Source organism: Fonsecaea pedrosoi (assembly GCF_000835455.1).
Source record: "Fonsecaea pedrosoi CBS 271.37 unplaced genomic scaffold supercont1.4, whole genome shotgun sequence".
Classification (NCBI taxonomy): Eukaryota; Fungi; Ascomycota; class Eurotiomycetes; order Chaetothyriales; family Herpotrichiellaceae; genus Fonsecaea; species Fonsecaea pedrosoi.
This window is the reverse complement of record NW_013550612.1, coordinates 1,176,984-1,197,899: the sequence shown is the minus strand read 5'-3', so window position 1 is coordinate 1,197,899 and position 20,916 is coordinate 1,176,984. Positions and strand designations below refer to the sequence as shown.

The 20,916-nt window shown below is 52.8% G+C and overlaps 6 protein-coding genes across 6 annotated transcripts; 3 read left to right on the top strand and 3 right to left on the bottom strand.

The window, feature by feature from the left end:
* Positions 1–707: 707 nt before the first annotated feature.
* Positions 708–2,483, top strand: Z517_06223 (uncharacterized protein; the record flags this gene model as incomplete). The annotated part of the gene is made up of 2 exons (XM_013427965.1): positions 708–1,718; positions 1,773–2,483. 2 exons carry the CDS (start codon positions 708–710, stop codon positions 2,481–2,483), a joined length of 1,722 nt encoding a protein of 573 aa, XP_013283419.1.
* A 1,481-nt stretch (positions 2,484–3,964) lies between these two features.
* Positions 3,965–6,097, bottom strand: Z517_06222 (uncharacterized protein; the record flags this gene model as incomplete). The annotated part of the gene is made up of 5 exons (XM_013427964.1): positions 3,965–4,413; positions 4,506–4,903; positions 4,970–5,672; positions 5,735–5,815; positions 5,881–6,097. The coding sequence occupies 5 exons, from the start codon at positions 6,095–6,097 to the stop codon at positions 3,965–3,967; spliced, it is 1,848 nt and encodes a 615-aa protein (XP_013283418.1).
* A 1,712-nt stretch (positions 6,098–7,809) lies between these two features.
* Positions 7,810–9,528, top strand: Z517_06221 (uncharacterized protein; the record flags this gene model as incomplete). The annotated part of the gene is made up of 1 exon (XM_013427963.1): positions 7,810–9,528. The coding sequence occupies one exon, from the start codon at positions 7,810–7,812 to the stop codon at positions 9,526–9,528; it is 1,719 nt and encodes a 572-aa protein (XP_013283417.1).
* A 1,176-nt stretch (positions 9,529–10,704) lies between these two features.
* Positions 10,705–12,540, top strand: Z517_06220 (uncharacterized protein; the record flags this gene model as incomplete). The annotated part of the gene is made up of 3 exons (XM_013427962.1): positions 10,705–10,897; positions 10,956–11,163; positions 11,220–12,540. 3 exons carry the CDS (start codon positions 10,705–10,707, stop codon positions 12,538–12,540), a joined length of 1,722 nt encoding a protein of 573 aa, XP_013283416.1.
* A 230-nt stretch (positions 12,541–12,770) lies between these two features.
* On the bottom strand, positions 12,771–16,124 carry Z517_06219 (uncharacterized protein; the record flags this gene model as incomplete). Its single annotated transcript, XM_013427961.1, has 1 exon — positions 12,771–16,124. The coding sequence occupies one exon, from the start codon at positions 16,122–16,124 to the stop codon at positions 12,771–12,773; it is 3,354 nt and encodes a 1,117-aa protein (XP_013283415.1).
* Positions 16,125–17,289: 1,165 nt separating this feature from the next.
* On the bottom strand, positions 17,290–20,232 carry Z517_06218 (uncharacterized protein; the record flags this gene model as incomplete). The annotated part of the gene is made up of 1 exon (XM_013427960.1): positions 17,290–20,232. One exon carries the CDS (start codon positions 20,230–20,232, stop codon positions 17,290–17,292), a length of 2,943 nt encoding a protein of 980 aa, XP_013283414.1.
* Between the last annotated feature and the right edge of the window lie 684 nt (positions 20,233–20,916).

Sequence of the window (20,916 nt, the reverse complement as noted above, 5' to 3'; positions counted from 1 at the left end):
TGGCAGATGGACAACAATGACGATCCCCATATACGAGTACGCAACACCCCCTTTTTCACCCCTCTTACAGTTGGTGTTGAGCACGTGATATAATGCCGTTGAGGTTTTCTTGTCTCGACTACTAATAGTGACGAGGTTCTATCTATGTTGGGGTGAGATTCTTTCGGTTGGCTCAGGGCCAGTGGCATCGGACCCTTCGAGGTACCGCTACCATGACCCCCGTTATAGTGCCTGAAAACCCCACCCTCCGGTGCTCGTGTCAGCATCTGGACACGATATGCTCGCCTTGACAGCCTACGACGTCGAACATGACATTGAGATGGCGAAGACATGCTTTCGGTCGAGAGCGCCGCTACCTATCACTGGGCTCCCATGATTCGTCGGACGACCTCATCACCATGGTTGCACGCAGGCAACACTGTCATGTCAGACAGGCTAAGGGTGTACAGAAAGAGCCTGATGAGTCGGCCGCGATACCCGCAGGTGGTAAATGTTGCTTTTACGGCTGTGTCGTGGTGATGTCCTTTGGTAAGAGCTGACGAAGGAGCGTCCACCCTGGAATGTCCGCAGGAGATACAGAGGACATAAAGTCGGGCGGTCCTGCTCGACGTGGTCAGATAGCACGTACTGCCTCATCTTCTCTGTCCGTTTGGCAAACACATTCCCTGGCCATGATAGGACTATCAGCTCTCCGTGTCATTGACACAATGCCCGCGACTGCTCCCTTTTTCATACCCGTCGCTATCTGTATCGTCCTGCTTTATACTGGCTATCGCAGGCTTCTTCCCAAGCCCATTCCTGGCATTCCATACAACGAGTCGGCAACCCGATCTCTCCTTGGCGACATACCAGAGATGATGAGCTATATGGCCAAGACTGAGGAAATCTGGCCGTGGATCACAGAACAGATCACCAAACATCAATCGCCTATTGTGCAAGTTTTCGGAAGGCCGTTCGCTCGGCCTTGGGTCATCGTATCCGATCACCGCGAGAGCTCTGACATCCTCCTTCGACGGACGAAAGAGTTCGACCGATCTGATTTCACAGCCGATGTCTTCATGGGGCTGGTGCCAGATATGCATATCAGTATGAAATCGACAGAGAATCGGTTCAAACTTCACCGAAACCTCTTGAAAGATCTCATGACACCTGCCTTTCTCCATGGTGTTGGTGGCCCACAGATATACGCCAATACAGAGACCTTTATAAAACTTTGGAACTTCAAGACGGAGGTGGCACAGGGGCGTGCTTTTGAAGCTGGTGAAGACATCTACAACGTGGCGCTGGATGTCATCTTCGCGACCACCTTTGGACTGCAAATCCAAGAGAGCAACACGTTCGCGCAGTTGCAGCAACTTTTGGGAGCTGAGAAATTTGATCTTCCACACGCCCTCACCGACCCAATCTCATTCCCTCAGTTCCATCGCCCGGCAACTTTTGAAGCGATCGCAACGCTTACAGAGTCTCTAGAGGTATCCGTCAAAGCGCCTTTCCCTCGCTTCGCCCATTGGATCTTACGCCAACTGCCTTATATGCGGAAAGCCAGAGCCTACAAGGAGAAGCTCTTCTCCGACATGGTTGATGAGTCTTTGAACAGATTATCTTCCGGACATCAAGCCAAGAGATCGGCTCTCGATGACATCCTACAGCGAGAGACGGCGGCTGCAAAGAAAGATGGTCGACCACCCAGGTACCATTCCCGCACAATTTATGATGAGGTGAGTGACTTATCTACAAGCTCTGCTTAGATGCCACACTGACATGTCTGTTAGCTTTTTGGGTTCATCATTGGTGGTCACGATACGACAAGTACAACGTTTACATGGACTGTCAAATACCTCTCCACTGCTCAATCCGCCCAAACCACGCTCCGCTCCCGTCTCCGGGCCGCGTATGCTGCAGCGACAGCAGAGCAACGTAACCCAACCATGGAAGAGATCATCAAGATTCAGGTCCCATACCTGGATGCCACCATTGAGGAGATGTCTCGGACAGCGCAGCTCTTTAATGGATCGATTCGTACAACTACCACGGACACCACACTGCTAGGCTACAGCATCCCCAAGGGCACAGATGTGTTTCTCATGCAGAACGGGCCCGGGTACCTGTCACCCGCTCTCCCTGTCAGTGATTCAAAGCGCAGTGCCTCCAGCTTAGCCGCCAAGAACCAGGTCGGCCAGTGGACACAGGACGAGGAAGACATGAAGACATTCCGACCTGAGCGCTGGCTCGTGCACGACTCGCAGGCTGGTCAAGAAGTCTTTGACTCCCAGGCGGGACCACATCTTGCTTTCGGCCTGGGTCCTCGGGCGTGCTTTGGCCGCAGGTTAGCATATCTCCAGATGCGGATCATCCTGGTCATGATGATCTGGAACTTTGAGTTGAAGGAGACCCCGGCTGAGGTCAGCAGCTGGGCGGCCACGAACAAGCTGGCCCGCCATCCCCGAATGTGTTATGTGAGATTGGAGAAGGCTGGATTCTAGGTGGGCATTTCATGGAGTTTGATTATAGAACAAGTATACCTTCTCCGTCGTGCTCACCCTAGGGAAGAGCAGGATTCAAAGCTGTTCTTGGATATTCTGCGATTGAGCCACCTCTGGGTGGTGTTTGTGACTCTTCCAATGGAAGAATATGGCGAAGTTTACAAGGCCTCGAACTCTATCGAGTAGTTATAGGATGCGTACTATCGCTACTCGGTGACCCTTCGACCGAAAACCTCCAATGGCTTCGTGTGACAAGTCATTAACGTTGCTACAACCGATACAAACTGAGGCACTGACAGACGAACAGAAGTGGAGTCGAGGTCTGACAGCGATCCCGAAGCTGGTAAGTATTCTTGCTCCCACAACTTCACAAATATGGCCAAGCAAGCCAATGAGCCCGACAGGGATGTGGAAGGATGTCAAGGATTAAAAGATAAATCTACATGCCTACGCTGTGAGGTACCTTTCTGTGAAAGGCCTTGATCGATCGTGCTTTGGGAGAAACTTGTGAAAGAGAATGCCCCTGTGGCATGATATGACATGATATGATGTGTATGGTCATCAGGAAGGGGGAAGGTGGACTGCCGAGTACGAGGTACATACTGTCACACACACACACACACACACACACACACACACACACACACACACACACACACACACACACACACGTATACAGTCTCACTAAGTCTCACAACACATGCACGAGGTACCAATTAGGTAGATAGGTAGATACCAAGTAAATACCTCTTCGGACTCTTACTTTTACTTGCGGTACTTGTAATGTATGCGATGCATGTCATGTGTGAGATATGTCGAGAACCACTCCTGACATGAGACAACCAGGAAGCTGATCGCTGATCGCTGGTCGCCGAACAGACCTTGAACAGACCCACAGGGAATGTGAAACCGGAAAACCATGTTCCCCTTACGAGGTACCTAGGTAGCTTAGCCTTGGTAGGGGTTGACATACCTACCTACCTACGTACCTATGTACCTATGTACCTACAAAGCATGGAAACAGTGGCTTTATATGAGACTCACAGACGATCGTGGTGGAGCGCGCGCTCTCACTGTACCCGAGTACGAGGTACCAGTACAACTCGGGCACGTGAAATAATAACGCTGCTCAAGGGCATCATCTCACACCTTTCCTCGGTAGAGATGCGCTGATATGAATGTAATGTAACGCAAATGCCTTTCAAAAGTGAGAATCTGGCCCGTAGCCGTGCCTGGCTCCCTTTGGTCTATACATCTTCTAGCTACCCACTCGCCAGATGTTGTTGGTAGGTACATGGGTACATACATAGGTAGATGGGTTGCGTGGGGGTTGTGGGTAGGTAAGTAAGCTGGTAGGAATACACAATCCCTTGCAAATCATTCCGAAACGCCAGCGCTTGGGGGAGGGGAAAGCGGTTTTTGGTGTATTGATCGTCAACCGTTCTTTTTTTGGTGTGTTTGTACAAAAGTGCAAATAAGTGTCATCTCGTGGCCGCGCCGGGGATTCTCACCGGCTCCTCATTCACAGGCAACTCGGCTATCAGCTGCGGTTTGGGCGGCAACCCATTCAATTCCGAGCGGGAGTTGTCGTCAGCCTCGTACATTGGTGTCGACGCGGCTTCCATCGGTGGCGTGTACTTTTGGTCCTTGTAGTCGACTTCTGTGTTTCCGTCCCCGTCTTTGTCCGCCATGGCAGCAAATTCTGCCCGGGCTCGTCGGCGGCGTCGCACTGCCATCCAGTACCACAGGCCGAGGATGATCGCGAGGAGTGCAACGCCACCAACCACTCCGCCAACGATCGCGCCGGTGTTGGTCCTCTTGGTAGATACGACTGGCGGGGGCGTCGGTGAAGCTTGCTCAGTCGAAGAACTGCTAGAACCGTCCGTGGAAGTCGAATTGTCGGATGATGAGCTCGCGGGTGGCGTGAACGCTAGAGAGAAACGGCTCATTAGAAAAGGCTTTGCGAGAAAAAAAAACAAAAGGCACTTCAACATCCCCGAAGAAGGCATAGAAATGACATACCAAATACGCTGGCCAATGTCGCGTCACTCCAATCTGGCTCCTTGTAACGTTCCGAGTAGTACTGTTTGATCACATCGGGCGTTTCGTATGCGGCAGCTGCTGCGTCGTAATGGTCGACCCATTCGAAATCGGTCATATCAAAAACCCCCAGACCGCTGGGCCAGGGATCCTTTTCGCTGCCGAATGCCTGTAGAGAGCTGGGCAATCTTCCACCTATCGACACCATCTGTCTGTTCCCAATGACCGTGCACGCGTTGCAAGCTCGACGCACGGGAGTTGTCGAATTGGACTTGAACCACCGGAAAGCCGGCAGGGACAGTGCGTAGACGTTGAGATAGCCCTCGTCGGAGCTGTGATTTAAATCAAATGTGGCGTTTGTTGAACCACCGTAAACAAACCTAGGAGAGTCGTCGTTAGTCGAACGAAACTAAAGCATGGAGCTTGGTGTAAAGAACAGTCCTTACAGCTCAAATCTTGCACCACCCCGGGACGATGCACCGACGGCACAGAATTCCGACCTTGGAGGTGGAATAGCTCCTGTCGCAGTTTGCGTATACCAGTTCCCCGTTTCAATGTCATACAGAGTGATGACGGACATGTCGACCATATGTGCGCCAGCTTCGTAAACAGATTCTTGCGTAGGAGGGGCCTCCCCACCGACAACAACGAGAAACCCTTGGTTCCCAAAAGTTGGGGCGTGGACCATGCGGGCCTGCGTGCGATATCTGCTCTGATTGGGGAGAATGGCGGTGGAATTCATCCAAGATTGAGCCTCAAAGTCTCGCGTGACGAGGCCAGACAGAACCGTCATGTCGGGTAACGAGCTCACGACGTTCCCACCAAAGTTGTAGAACGTGGAATTGGTGTAGGCATTCGCCGAGGCGAACGGGCCTGGCGAATTCGCTGCGAGGCCGTCGGTGGCGGGAGGCGTCTCATTCTTCCACGTAACACCGGATGATCCTGCGGTGAAGGACCATAGCAAAGATGGGAAATCCGACACTTCGTATGGCCATCCGCCATAGCGGCTTATTTTGTTCCGGGTCTTGTCGTAAAAAACCATCGGTTGTCGGACATATATCATTCCATCTGGATCGGGTGTTGAAGTAACAGCGTCGACTGTTTGGTTCGTCCAGGATTGTCTGAGGTCGACCACAAGCGTATTGCCCTCTGAAGATAAATGGGGTCAGAATAAGGACTCTTAAGATGTTTGAGCAGCCATTGTCTCTTACGATAGTACATGGTCACCACGTCATCTTCCGGCTCATAAAATTCGCCTCCCGTGATATACAAGTAGTTGTCATCAGCCACCGCTGTGAGAGTCAGTAACCAAGCACAATAATCTGTCACAACGGCAACGGAATGGGTGACTCCATACAAGCAAGCCAGAACCATTGTAGAATGGTGTCGCGAATGAGGATCGCTTGAGTCGCATGAGCGGCAACGAGGCCGAGCGCAACAATGGCGCCCAGCATGATGTTGACGTCGACCACGATAGCAACAACAGTGATAACGATGACAGAAGAACGATGTAGAGAAGTTGACAGGGAAGACTTTGGACGCAGGCGCCCATTTTGACGTTCTGAAACGTGCATCGCCCCATATTTCCAGACAGCCCAGCCCGTGTCTGGGGCCGGTGTGTGTAACAGCGCCTAGCTCCTGGTATTGTTTTCAGAACCCGAAATTGGGCTTGGCCATAGTCTGCGGCTTTTTACTGTTGGTATAGAGGAGGCCATCATTCCTGGCAAAGTAATCCACCTGATATGGCATCAATCGTGGCTGGGGATTGCTGAAGCTGTTGGTGATTATACTATGCAAAAGGATGGCGATTGACAGGTAAATCAGCCTGCTTACCCGCCTGCCGTCGACGCCCCGGAACCATACTCGTACCGGTATCTGCGACATTGAGACCGCTAGCCTAGCATGGTGTATCAGTCCTATCGATAGTGGAGTGCTTGGGCGCCTGAACCAGGCCCTTTCCAATTATACTTTAATCTGTGGCCCCTTAACGCTCGACGGTACCCCAGTCCTAACAGTTATACTATCTTGTGCGAGGGAAAAAGTCTTAATGGTGAGTTCTGGGCCGTGAGTGGATGAGACAAGCAGACAAGGCGCATTTTTTGCTTGAGGTGGGGATTGGATATTTGTCACCAAAGAACTCAGCCGTGGCAGCTCGTGCTGCGATTCTGAACAAATTCTTGTCGAGGTTGAGGGTTCCGAAGTACGAGGTACAGGTATAGAGTTGGGGTCTTCGCGATCCGAGTTGGCGAGACGGCTAAAATGGTTGATGGCTTGGAGAGATACTTAGGCTCGTATAAAATGATCCAGGGGGCTTTTGATAGCTCGACAGAGGCAGCCACCCCCGCAATTTTGTTGATCCTTGGACACCGGCTCGTCCCTATTCCGTACTATGTCGCTATCTCGGGCACTTCAGCCAGGTTGATCCTGCTCGTTACCATGTCGATAGCTTTCGCGCCTGAACAATCTCCTGTCTCTATGCCGAACGGTGGCCCAGAACAAGTGGGATGCCTGCCCTGACAGAGCATATAGTCCCCTCAGCAAATGCGCCTCTCAATACCTATGCTCTAGTGCTCATCGAAGGTGGCAGCAGTGGCGAAATTCAGACCAAGCAGGAGAGACAACACCATTTCAGTCTTATATTGTGACCTATTTCCTATTTTCAGCTTTGCTCCGTCTTTTCATTGAGCCCCATCGCTGGTTTCAAGATCGCCTTAAGGGTCAAATTAGGCAGGACCACATCGGATGTGAGGTTGTCCTCGTGGTTCGGGAATTTGGAGGGGAGGTTGGGCGCGAAACGTGCGGCTGTTAGGAGCAAATGGGTTGCAAGCTGAATAACAGGCTGTTCAGATGCATGACATAATTCTCCTGAAGAAAAGAGTCACTCCCTCCGGAGAGGTATAGAATCCTTCATGACCTTGTAGGTCTTTGACAGTCACATAATTCGTTACGGGCGCGGAGCAACTGTTTCGCCGGAGGAGCAGAGCCGCCGCGCTACGGAGTTACAGAAGGGGTTTGTGAGCGTCACTTTTTGATTTCTCCAAACTGCGCCAACAGCTCATGTGTGATGAATACTCATCGAATTTATTCGATGCCCGCCTTATAGGTTGAACATCCTGGTGTAGTCTCTTCATGAATCCAGCTCGCGGGAAGCTATACTTCTACTGAGCTCAGCCATCACAGCATGCTGTCACATCCTTTACTCTGACTTTTGAAGGATAGTATTTGCATGGTCGCGCAATCTTTGAGGACAGCTCTCACACCCGTTACATCTTGCCCGTAATCCCAGATGTCAAAGCCTCTCTTCCTCCTCAGGCCCTCTGCTTTCGCTGCACTGAGGCCGAGGCGGCAAATTCTCACCGTCTCTAGATGTCTCCACGAAAACCTACGGCGGTCGTCCACATCCTCCAACCCAAAGAAAGACCAAGATGGCTCGACACCCTCATCCTCACAGAGGGATACTCCTCCCAAACCTCCGTCGATGGAGGACCTTCTCGCCGAAACAAGTCCCCAAGACAATTCTCTCCTCGCCCCTGTACATATAGCAGAAGATGCAAACGCCATCCTCAGGTCTGACCACCCCGCCACCGACATCCTGTCTCAGTCCGGCATCGTCGTCCAACGGCAACTTGAAATGATGAATGTGTTGATCGGCTTCGAGCAAGCCAATCGATATGTCATCCTCGACCCCCATGGGAATCACATCGGGTATATGGCTGAGCACGATGGTGGTATAGGGCACACTATGAGGAGGCAGTTCTTCACGACACACCGCGCGTTCACTACCCACGTCTTCGATCGCCACTCTAGGGAGGTGTTGAGATTCCATCGCCCATTCTCGTGGATCAATACGCGCATTCGGGTCTACGATCCTTGGGATCCTCACTCCAGCACACCAAGATCCTCGTCCACGGCGCTGATGCCACAAAACAATGCGGACCCTGTGGACCAGCCACAAATATCTCCTCTACCGCTGGAGTCAATGCGCATAATTGGCGAAACACATTCACAATGGGCTCCACTGCGCCGGAAATACGATCTCTTTCTTTCCCATGATCTCGCCCTGAATGAGCCTGGGCCTGATGCCATATCGAAGAGGAGACCAGAGGGACTGTCCAGCTTGCAACAGAGTCAACTCGCTGAAAACAACAGGTCTGGTTCGACCACAGACTTCGTCCAATTCGCTGCCGTCAACGAGCCCTTCTTATCTTGGGATTTCTCTCTACTAGATCAGAACAAGCGTAAAATTGGGTCGGTCAATCGCGAATTTCGCGGGTTTGGGCGGGAAATATTCACCGATACCGGAAGCTATGTTCTGCGAATGGACGCTGCTGGGATGGAACATCCGGTCGAAAAGGAGGGTGATCGTGACTATGCGGAAGCATTGGGAGGGAACGAAGGCACCTATGGGATGACTCTCGATCAAAGAGCTGTGATGCTCGCCACCGCCGTGACGATTGATTATGACTACTTTTCCCGTCATAGCGGAGGACATGGCTTCTTCCCTATCTGGTTTGGAGGTGGTGGAGAGGCGGCCGGTGGGGCAGCAGGAGCCGGAGCGGCTGGGGCTGGAGAGGCTGGAGCAGTTGGTGCTGCCGAAGCCGGCGGCGCTGTTGTGGGTGGAGCTGGCCGAGCAGTTGGATCAGCCGCAGGAGCAGCAGGCATGGGCGAAGGCGCGATTGCAGGTGCCGGAACCATGGCAGGTTACGAAGCAATGCAAAGAGGACTGGGACAAAGATCTGAACCCAGAAGCGATGACGAAGCATCTAGGCGGCAGCAAACGGGCGCAGAAGATTCTTATTGGGACCCTCGAGATTCACAAGGTGGTTCCGGTGAGCCACCGCAGACGCCGCCGCCGCCGCAGCAGCAACAAGGTGAGGACGTCTGGGGTTTAGAAGATTCGGAACCTTTCATAGACGGAGCGCCAGGGGCGGGAACCGGAGGGGGAGGCGACGGCGAAGGTGGTGGCTGGCTTTCAACGTTATGGGACATTTTCAGGGGAGATTGAAACGGTTGGGATAGAAATCTAGCAAGCAATTCTGTTTGAATAGGGGAATGGGTATGGGAAAAAGCAAAACGCATTCAGGTATGTTATGAGGACACCAGGAACCTATTTCATGTGACTATAGGATGTGTTTGCCAGTCATATAAAACTATCGAGCAGCACCAACAACGCACTCGACTCAGTCAATCAATAATATTATCAACAAATCCTGCAGGAGCAGCAACATCATCATCTCACAAAGGATCCAGATGACCACAAGCTGCTTGATGAGTGGTGGCCGCTGCTCTTGGGATATCAAAGCATTTATAGGGTTCCTCTATCCACGGCAACTCCTCAAGATATACCAGTGCTATTGTTGGTACCAGGTTGGGCGATTACAAGAAGACAGACTGAATGAATCTGGACACTACAACGACGCCTCTGCCGAGTGCTGCCCTACAAGTCGCATCTCTATCTCCAGCAATACCCCGAGAGATGTTGGTGAAGGCCCTTTATCACAACGCAGATCTCCCGCGCTTCTGTCTCCACCAGCCTTCGCCTCCGAGGTTGATCAGCTCTTTGGTACACATGGCGAGATACTACGATCTGTGATTTGTACAAAGCTGGCCCTGCATCGCCCAGCTTCAGACATGGGTCAACCTCTTCGGCCAGTCCCGCTACAATGTCACCCTCTTACTATCTTACTGCAACTTGGTCCCCAGTGTAATACAAAAAAGCTCCCACTTCTTATCTTTCCCTGGGCTTCCAAGAGGTCTTGGTATTTCTTGGGTCTCATCACTCGAGCCCCGACGCAGCGAACCAACTCCATCCAACCCCCGCAAATCCTCTTGGATTACGCCAGTCACGCACGCCACTGGTACGGAATCCCGCCCATAGTGCCGATCCTTGGTCTGCCCAGGATACTTGGCACAGCCTCATCCCTGGTCATTGCAAGAATGTGACATAGTACAAGCCCAAGTCTAGGCGACATCTGATCAGCATGGGATCTGAGAGGGATCAGTCTGCCCGCGTTTGCCAGGCGAGGTTGCGTCAAAAAGATAAGTACCGAGTTCTCTTCTTTGGATCGTTCCTCACTTCTGGCCCTCCTCTCACCTTCCGCGAAGCTGAAGAGCAGACAGGTCAGTTGGCCCGTCGTGTTTCCTTCCATTCCCTTCATCGTTGTTTGATTGCCCTTACAAGATGGATTTCCATAAACGATCTTCCTCTTCGTCGCCGGACGCGGATGTGGCAGAGAAGCAGATTAGAGACGAAACAATATCGCCCATAGAGAGCCAACGGGGCCCTCGCGGCGTCGAGGATGAAGACCACACTCGTCTTCACCGAGGCCTCAAGGCTCGCCACATCACTATGATTGCGATCGGTGGCGCTATCGGTGGGTTACACGGAGGCCAACCAACAAAATGATGTATAGCCTGACCTTGAGACTACAGGGACTGGTCTGATTATCGGAACTGGCAAAGCCCTGGCACAAGCGGGCCCTGGCTCGATCTTCATCTCCTACACCATTGTCGGATTCCTTGTGTACCTTGTCATGTGTGCGCTGGGAGAAATGGCCGCCTGGCTGCCGTTGTCGTCTGGCTTCACCGGTTACGCCGCCCGATTCTGTGATCCTGCCTTGGGTTTTGCTCTCGGTTACACGTGGGTTTCCCATGCTACATCTTCTTTGGGGAAAAAAAGGCTCACCGTATGCGCAGGTATTGGTTCAAATATATCATAGTAACACCAAATCAATTGACGGCTGGGGCACTGATCATCCAGTACTGGGTGGACCGAGACCGCGTCAATCCTGGAGTGTTCATCGCCGTCTTTTGGGTCGCGATCGTCTGCATCAACTACTTTGGCATTCGCTTCTTCGGCGAGTTCGAGTTCTGGCTCTCTACGATCAAGGTCATCGTCATCGTCGGTGTCATCATCTTGTCTCTCGTGCTCGCACTGGGCGGTGGGCCGGACCATGACCGCAAGGGGTTCCGGTATTGGAACAACCCCGGCGCGTTTGCAGAGTACATCGACGACGGCGCCACGGGACGATTCCTTGCGTTTTGGTCGACGGTCGGGACAGCCACGTTTGCCTACCTCGGGACTGAGCTGGTAGGCGTCACGGTCGGCGAGGCGCAGAACCCACGCAAGACCATCCCACGCGCCATCAAGCTGACCTTCTACCGGATCATCTTCTTCTACTGCCTCAGCGTCCTGCTGCTGGGGATGCTGGTCCCCTACGACAGCGAGGAGCTCGCATTCGCCAACAAGGCGTCGTCATCGGCGTCCGCGTCGCCTTTTGTCGTGGCCATCAAACTGGCGGGCATCAACGCGCTGCCGGGCATCCTGAACGGATGTATCCTGCTATTCGTCTTCTCGGCGTCCAACTCGGACCTGTACATCGCGTCGCGGACCCTGTATGGGTTGGCGCGCGAGGGCCACGCACCGCGGCTCTTCCAACGCACCGACGCGCGCGGCGTGCCCATCTACGCACTCGGCCTGTCCGCCGCGTTTGCGCTGCTGGCGTTCATGAACGTGTCGGACGACTCCAAGACGGTGTTTGGGTACTTTGTCAACCTGACGACCATCTTCGGCCTGCTGACCTGGATCTCCATCCTCGTCGCGCACATCTGCTTCGTGCGCGCCCGCCGCGCCCAGTCCGTCCCGGTCACCTCGCTGGCGTACACCGCCCCGCTGGGCGTGCCGGGCTCCTACGGCGCCCTGGCCATGTGCATCCTCATCGCGCTGACCAAGAACTTCTCCGTCTTCGTCCGCTCCCCCTCCACCTACGGCGACTTCGACTACAAGAACTTCATCACCGGCTACCTCGGCATCCCGCTCTACATCATCATGATCGTCGGGTATAAGCTGTGGACGCGCTGTCCCCGCGTGATCCCCGCCCACGCGGATCTGTGGACCGGCAAGGACGCCATCGACCGCGAGGAGGAGGAGTTTTTGGCCCAAAAGGCCGCGAGGGACGCCGAGGGCAAGAAGCGAGGCGGCTGGTTCTACCGCACTTTTGTCGCGTGGTTGTTTTAGAGAGGGAGAGGGGATAATCCTGATCATTGTGATCATCATAATGGAAAAGGGTCGTTTGGTCTGATGCCATGTCTACGTGTTCAGATGTCTACACAACTACATCCCTACATCCCTACATACCTATAAGTTAACAGAACTATATATCTACACGTCCACATATCTAAATATTTACATATCTCCATATCCGCACGCCAACATGTCTACCTTTGGTGATGACGAGCCCGCGTCTTCTAAACATCCTGGCATTCCCGCTGACGTCTTACTGTCTCCTGTCTCCTGTCTCCTGTCCGCTCACGACTGTCCTGTCCCGCCCTGTCCTGAACTGTACTGTACCCTTCCTGCACCTCGTCCAAAAGGCGGACAGATTCGCGCCAATCCCAAATGACTCTGGACACGACCTCGTCCGTATCCTCGTCGACAGCCAAGAGCAACCCCCCCGCGAAATACCTCTTGGACGACTTCTTCCTCAACTCATCGCCTGCCCTTCTGAGAAGTTCTGGCGACGATGGATCGGATAAAGACGGTAGAGGTGGAGATTGAGATCGAGATCGAATCTTCTCGTCGTAGAAGAGAATCATTCTTTGTTGCTGCTGCCGTCGTGGCCGAGGGATCGGTACTGTCGGTACCACATCTTCCCCACGTCGGTCAATCCGCCATTGTTTCTCCTCGCTGCGCCGTCTTCTATACTCTTTCAGGACTGCCTTTGTGGTTTCGTAGATGGTGTCGCGCACATTCTTCGAGTATGTCTTGTCGACGAGCTGCACAAACACCATCGTCAGCCAATTGGCCGACTTGACGTCCTCGAGATAAAGCGTCGAAGATGACATGACCGTCAGTATGATACTGTCCAGAGCAGAGGCTGCTGGCTGCGTCAGGGATAGACTCCCTTGTTGAGCTGCGAGACTCGTCTTCTCCACAAGCTTCCCGACGGGCCTTTTAGGATCTAGCTCGTCGCCGTGATCAACAGGCCAGGCTGGAGTGGTACTTTTCTGCTCTGACGCCGGTTTGGCACGGACGTTTTTCAGCTCACCAAGAGGTTCGCGTCGGGTGGAGGCCGAAGACCTCAGTTCTGTGGGTTTCCCTTGGGATCGGAATACTGCTGGAGGCTCATGGGGTTGGACAGAGGTCATCTGGTCTCGAAGAGAGAACTCTAGCGAAGTAAAAGGCCTTTTCACGGTAATATGATTTCTTGGTCGCTTATTGGCCGTCATGGCCAAGCTAGAAGCTTCATATTTACGTTTGACCCCCAATTCGAGACCAAAGGCATCATGCGTTGGTCGTATTGGCCCTACAGATGGCCCCCCACTCTCTACATTGGTTGCTGCCAGTGCAAGAGGAGACGATTCATGGCTGCGGGCGAGCTTGGGGCTCAGTGTGCCGTCAAGCGTAACTGTAATATTGCGACTTCTCGGGGGTGATGGCGATGGGTGTCCACCGGTAGTCTGAACATGGCTGGCAGGCGGAGGGGACGAGGTACATATGCTGATGCTGGCAGTCGATGAGCGCGAAGGGCTCGGTGTGCCTCCCGCGTGGAGGTCGACACACTGATGTCGCTTTCCATCAGCTTCAATGAGACGTCTGATCCAATCAACCTCTTCCTGTTCTTCGGGATCCGCAGGAGTGAGGCTCTCTCGTGCAATCTCCTGTAGCTCTTCAAAGCTGTGAGTATCCGTCAAAGGCCGACCAAAGTGCAACTTGACGTCACGAGGAAACCGCAGCGTGTAGTAGGCAACGTCTGCGGGCCTAGAAAAGGCGGCTCCAGTCACTTCAACAACAAACGGCTTGGTGAACAAGATTGTGGGAGGTTGGCGCGCGATATCTGGCTGGTCGATGGTGACGTTCATGTGCTCGGTCGATTCAGAAAAGGGCGAGCAGAATCCCAAACCACGTTGATTCAGCTCCCGAAACGTCTCTTCCGACATGGTCTGACGTGTCAGGATGTCAATGATCAGAAATTCTGGCTTGAGCCCGAATCTTTGGACGGCTTCCTTATTCTTGAGGCAAGCGGCATAGAACGTCGTCCAGTTGACGGACCAGCCGTGCTTGTCTGCTTCCGCCGCGTCTTTGCGGCCGCCAATAATACAGAGGTCCGCCGCGTCCCCGAGTCCCTTGATATAGTCCTTCTTCAACTTGATCGCATTGGCGTTCCACAGGGTTGAGAAGTAGGAATCGTGGCGGCCTTTCAGCACGAACCCCTCCCATCTCTGTTCAATTGCGTGTCCGAAGAACTTTTGGAGTTCTTCTTTGGCGCTTTTCGTGCCGAATCTAATCTCCCGACACTCGCCGAGCTGAGCAACACCTTCGGTAACGCTGACAATCTGCTCCAATCGACGGCGCCGCAAATATTGAGGCTGATTGACAAGGTTCTGATTGTCGTGCCAAAGGCAGTCGTAGAATATAATCATCAATTGTTCGTCTGACGATCTTGGAGAGTCGGCAGCTGCGCCTATCGCTCTGCCGTTGTATTGGATATATTTCCGGATCTTTTCGAATGGCAGAATGCTTCTCCGCGAGTGACTCCAGACCAGCATTTCGCCTTCAAGTATACAGTTTTGAGCGATCGCACAGTCCGGTTCACTGAGGCGTAGACCGGCCTCCAGTGCTCCGTGAAGCCGGATCCAAGGCTTTGTCGAGTCTTTACCACGCTTGGAGAATAGCTGTATACAGTCTTTGCCTTTTGACTTGTCGATATGGACCTGGCAGTACCAGCCGTCATACTTGCGCTCGACGCTCATCGTCCTCGCGTTCGCTATCTGACAGCAGTGCCTGATACTCCTCGCCTTTTCATACTCTTGGCGCTTGATCATGACACCAAGCTTGGGTGTCAAGTGTCGGGCGCATTCTTGTCGATACCTTCGTTGCAGAGCACGGGGTGGGTCATGAGGGATGGAGACCAATTCGGGCTGCCCTAGGACTTTGATCGCCTCGACGAGAGAGTTCTGGAATGGGAGAATATCAGGCAGCAAGAAGTGGAAGCACCCCAGGACCAAGTGTTCAGGAATCTGGACGGGGTCATAGGACTTCTGAATCATTCTCACAAACCACTTGGCCTCTTTGCTATGGAGCCGCGATAGAATAGATCGCAGAAGGGTTTCAGACCTAGCGCCATCTCTATGCGTCCTCATTTCGGGCGAAGCAAATCTGGAATTGGCAGCAAGCTGGCACAAAACAGCATCGACCTCCTCCAGCGTTACCTCTCTGTCGACAGGCGGTGGATCATTTTCGGCCAGGCCCATGACACATTTCTCAAGACAGGTAGCAAAATCGAAACCTGTAGCCTCCCACGCAAGTAGCTGCCGACCACGGGATGTGTTCTCGATGAACAGAGCCTTGGATAAAACGCGAGCTAGGGATTTGGGCTGCAGTCCATAGACGAGGTGTGGCACTCGCTCCAACAGCAGGCAAGACAGGAATGCCACGGCGGAGGATCCATGTCGGACGATTTCGGAGTCGTGGCTCCTGAACCATTGGATGATGAGTTCGTGCAAAGGCCGCGAAGGGCGCGTCGAGGACGACTGTGCTTGTTTCTGGGCTGTATCGAGTTCTTCGAGGAGTTGTACGAGGTACTTGAACTTGAAGGGCATCGAAGCATTTTTCCTCGGCGCATAATCGACGTGGAGAGGTGAAGGATTGGTTGAGGTCGCATGTGCGCAGGGAAGATGGACGACGCGACTTTTCGCGCCGCACAGATTCGCGCTAACGACGCGGATTCACGTGACGGTATAACTTTTTCCTCTCTCCTTGTCCTGAGTTGTGTATGGAAAGAGCTGTCATCAACGACATATATTGATATGGTAAACCGGTCATCACACCGTTCGTCAGATGCCATCAGTCAGGAGTCTTGTACAAAAATTATCATGTCCACATCAGCCTTCTCAAAGCGCTCATTTGTTTGCTTCACAGGACAAGATCACCCATCCCAAAGCCTCGCCCAGTGAATGCAATTACCCTGGGAGAAAGAACTGGCAGAAAGCTAGAAAGAAACAGCAAATACCTGTAGAAATAGTTACATGCAACATGACTCAGGCAAGTGGACAAGTAATATAATACCATTAGCATTATGCTGTCTACCCAGCACAGAACCCGCGCAGCTCAGCGTCAGAGATAGACACGGCGACAAACGAGTGGCCTGGTATTGTAGTATTTCAAGACCGATCATATCGAACCTCTCAATTTCTGTGCCAGTACACTTATATTTGATAAGTCAAAGCCGGCATTCAATTCAAAGGCCCTTTTTCATCACAAGTCCATGCTTGTGTTCACGGTCTCCGAATCAAAGTAACAGCACATAGAACCCATCGCGCTGGTAGGAATCGAAAGGTGCAAATCGTCAAATAAATAAAGAAAAAAAAAATAGAAGGGGGCAGTGGCTACTTTCATGATCCACAATGCAGAGTGCTCGCTCCACGACCCTCCCAGCCCGCCGCGATAGGCTACCATCAAACCATGAGGAAGAAGAAGGAGTAAAGAAGATGAAGCAGAAGAAAAGTAACAAGGCAAAATGGGGGAAACTATCCTGTTCAAATACCCGACACGGGAAGAAGGATTCAACAGCACAAGTGACACAGTGGAAGAGTGTTTGTCGAAAAGCAGTAGAAGGCCCTGTATCCATCATACGCACATCAACAAGAACAGAACAGCAAGCGCGCTCATTTCAATAACCATCGGACATCCTCAGAGGAGAAGGGTCGACTTTGGAAGTAAACATCGAGAGAGGAGGGGGTATGTTTCACCAGACTCCCTCTCATGTTATGTACTCCTCACCATCGAGTCCCCGAGCCGCAAGCCCAGCCCGATCTCCTGTCTGGGGCGATTTGGAGGCTGAAAAACACCAGTTCCTCGCTGATCCGATACATCGTACTGGACTGGAGCTATGTTCAGATACGGGTTATCATCGGGAACGAAACTATCCTTGTGGTTCCATTGACCGCTGCTCACAGACCGTTCGAGTCGTTGGACCAAATGCGAGTTCTCAGCATCAGATCTCACAAAAGGTGCATGTGGGATGAGGTACTGTCCGTTGCGCCGGGCACTGAAGAAATCCTCATCACGCCGAATTTGTAGTGTCGGGGCCGATGGATGCCGTTGCTGGTTGTAATCCGTCTTGGTCCGCAGGGCCAGCGGAGCCACATGAACCTCGGGCTCGGGGCTCTCACCGCGCACACTGACATCCTCCCAGATTGAACCACCGCCAATCGACATCACGGATGGCGACACGGAAATGAGTGGTGGTGTCAGGTCGAAGTCGCTATGCAATGAGGTGCGTACTGGCACCCTTGTTTGGGGAGGTCTGTTCGAGTTCGAGCCCAACGGAGCCAACGGACTGGAGCCGCGATTGACTTGCTGTCTATCCAATGATGTAGATCGAGGTGTGCTTGCAATGGGTGATGTACAGCTCGTACTTCGGAGACCCATGACACGTTTATTCATCAGCGGAGAGGGCATCGCGACACTTTCAGGACTTTCATATCCGGCTGCGCCAAAGTTGGACAATTTGGTACTCCGCTGCTCGAGCAGACGACCCTCAGAGTCCATGCTCCGTAGCATCATAACTGATTTCCGAAGCGCAAAATCTCCCGACTCGCTGGAATCACAAGCCTTAGTAATCCGGTCGTGTGGTCCAATCTTGTTCTGTAGAGGACTCGCAGAGGCCGCATGGTTTCCCGGAGTCGAATTTCGAGGGTCGCGTGGCCCTTTGACAAGAGACTTGCGAGGATAAAGGGAGGCTGACTTTAACGCGGGCGAGGGCAAGGTGGGAGATTCAAATGGAACCCGTTCATGCTGTCGGGATGATGGTGGCGTGTTCCTCAAAGGAGCGCTGGGTCGCGAGCATGGCGAAAGTGGCCAATTATGAGGTGACGTGTGGTGACGGTTTGATACGTGCAAAGCCATGTGGCTGGAGTTGAAGACCTCGGAATCTGGTCTGGGTGTGCCTGAAAGTGCACTGTCGGGGCGTTGTATGTACTGCCTTCTCGCGGGGCGAGGTGTGGGTGTCAGTATGGGTGGGTTTCGAAAGGGAGACGGTATAGGAGTCGTGGTTGGTCTGGTGCATGCGTCCGATTGCTCAGTCTGGAATATTGGTCGAGATTGTCTGATGTCGAAGCCATGAAACGATTCATCTGCCTCGATCCTGTTGACGTGAGCTAGCTGTTGCTGCTCCTCTTTGAGCTCAGGCAAACGCATGGTGCCATTTGATCTCAACTCCAGATAGGGCAGATTAGTTATGCGGACGCAATTCTGCCGTTTGTGACCTCGCTTTGCTCCATCTAAAGAAGACAAAGAGTGCCGTTTCGTTGCAAAGCTACCTTGTCGATCCCACTTCAAAGGATTGCCGGTCGCCACCGAATTGGGTCTTTTGGGACCCTCCAGCACAGAAAATACATCCTCATCAGCGAGCAGGCTTGTGGCAGAGTCACTGATCGCTCGGCATTGGGCGACTCTCGACTGTTCTATCATCGAATGTCGACTAGGCTTGTCCGACGGAAGTCTTGTTTTGGCAACTTTGAGTGGCGGTAGATCCCAGCCACTCGCATCGATGACCTTGAAAGATTCCTCTTGAACAATGATTGTTGGGTATGGTGTGGGATTTGACAGGATATTGGTACTGCCCGGGCTTAGGTCGTCTGTGTCGACAGTCGGATGAAGAGATCGAATGCTGGGCTGGCCAGCACAGAGACCATGTATGGTTTGTTTCACAGGCGGCGCTTGGAGTGTTGGAGTCGAGAACTTACGCTCGTATCCCAGCCTCATCGTAGGAGTATGTTTGTTCGGATCGAGTTTCGAAGCGTTGCGCTCCATATTACTATTCGCAGGCGAACTCATAAAGGCCCCCAAGACTGAGCTACCAACTGTGTCCAAACTGGCATCTGAGACTCTTGCCTTGAGATTCCGTGGGACCTGAATTGTCGGCAAAGGTGGCAAGGGTTCGTCGGGTGGCAAAGAAGCCATGCTGGCTGCACTTGCTGAGCGAGGAACAGCAGCCGTCTGACTGTATTTTGCTGCCCTTTTCCTCATGAGAACGCTGTCTCGTACTGCTATCGACGTGATTTCGGTGGGGATGATATCGGAGGCTCTCGTGCTTGCAGCTCTCAAAGGCCATTCAGCGGAGTTATCAAATGATGATTCAGCCTCACTCTTATCGTTTGTGGTAATTTCCGTTGGTTCTGATGGAAATCCGGGCACCATTGGTGACACGCCTGTCGAGGGATCACTGAACTCGGTGATGGCCGAGAGAGGGGATTTTTGGATGTGATCCAACGGTACAGCCTTCCTTAGCTTTCCCTGTTTTCGCGTCTTTGGAATATAGAGCGGCTGACCAGTAAAAGGCCGTCGGATGCTTCTTTTGTCTCGAGGGCGCAGAACTTCGACAAAGTCGTCGACATGACCGGTCGTCGCGTCTAGTCGCGCCTGTTCATCTTCGCTAGCACTGTCGCCCCCGATAGATATGATTCCGAAAGGGAGCTGCACGCTTCGCCTCAAAGCTGTCGTCGGATGTGTAACGTGAGAGTAGTTGTGCTCGGAGGCACTGAGCTTTGGACCATGACATTTGCTGAGACCTCTGGTCAATCCGTGGGCTCTCATGATATGGCGATGTCGGCGTCGCTCCAGCGTGATTGCAAGCAAGATCCCTGTACAGGTGAGAATTGCCGCGCCCACCACCGCAATCACTATGATTAGCCATAAGGGCCACATCTTTCGTGTTTCGTTCGTTGTCTATTGATCACCCACCTCGCAGCAGTCCGAAACATGGTGGAGAAGGCGAGTTTCGCGGGTGCTGTTTGCACAAGGGCGCTGACAGCCATGACTGGAATGTGGGAGATTGGGGAGCTTCGCCGCAAGGGATCAAAACTGTCAGTCTGGAATGTGGAGGATCTGCTGTTCAAAGGACGCGGCCATGATCCATTGGTCAGTTTCCATGTCGGTGCCTACCATTTGACAGCCATATATCTATGACAGCCTCGATCATGGCGTGTAGTGATCCGAAAGTGTGCTGTAGGCTTTGCGTGCGAGCAAGCGAGAAGACAAAGGGTTGAGAGACTTGGGTGTAATGACAGGGGAAGCAAAGAAGGGACAATATCCTTACTTTACTGCTGCGATGATCTTGTCTGCATATCACTAGTCCAACCACTGGGGCTGCAAGAGACTGCATTGTAATGGCTGAAGAGGCACGAGAGGATCGAAGGGGAAAGGAAGTCGTCTATTTGCTCAACCGTAGTTAGTGTGTGTCATCACTGAATGCTCCGCCGTACGTACTATGAGGATTTCCACGTGGTTGATTACATCAGCAGTGATCAGGCACTGACCCCCCCCCCCCTTTGTTGCTGGTCAACTTTGCCATTCCCTACCAAATCTCGAGACTAGGAAGGGAGCAGCGAT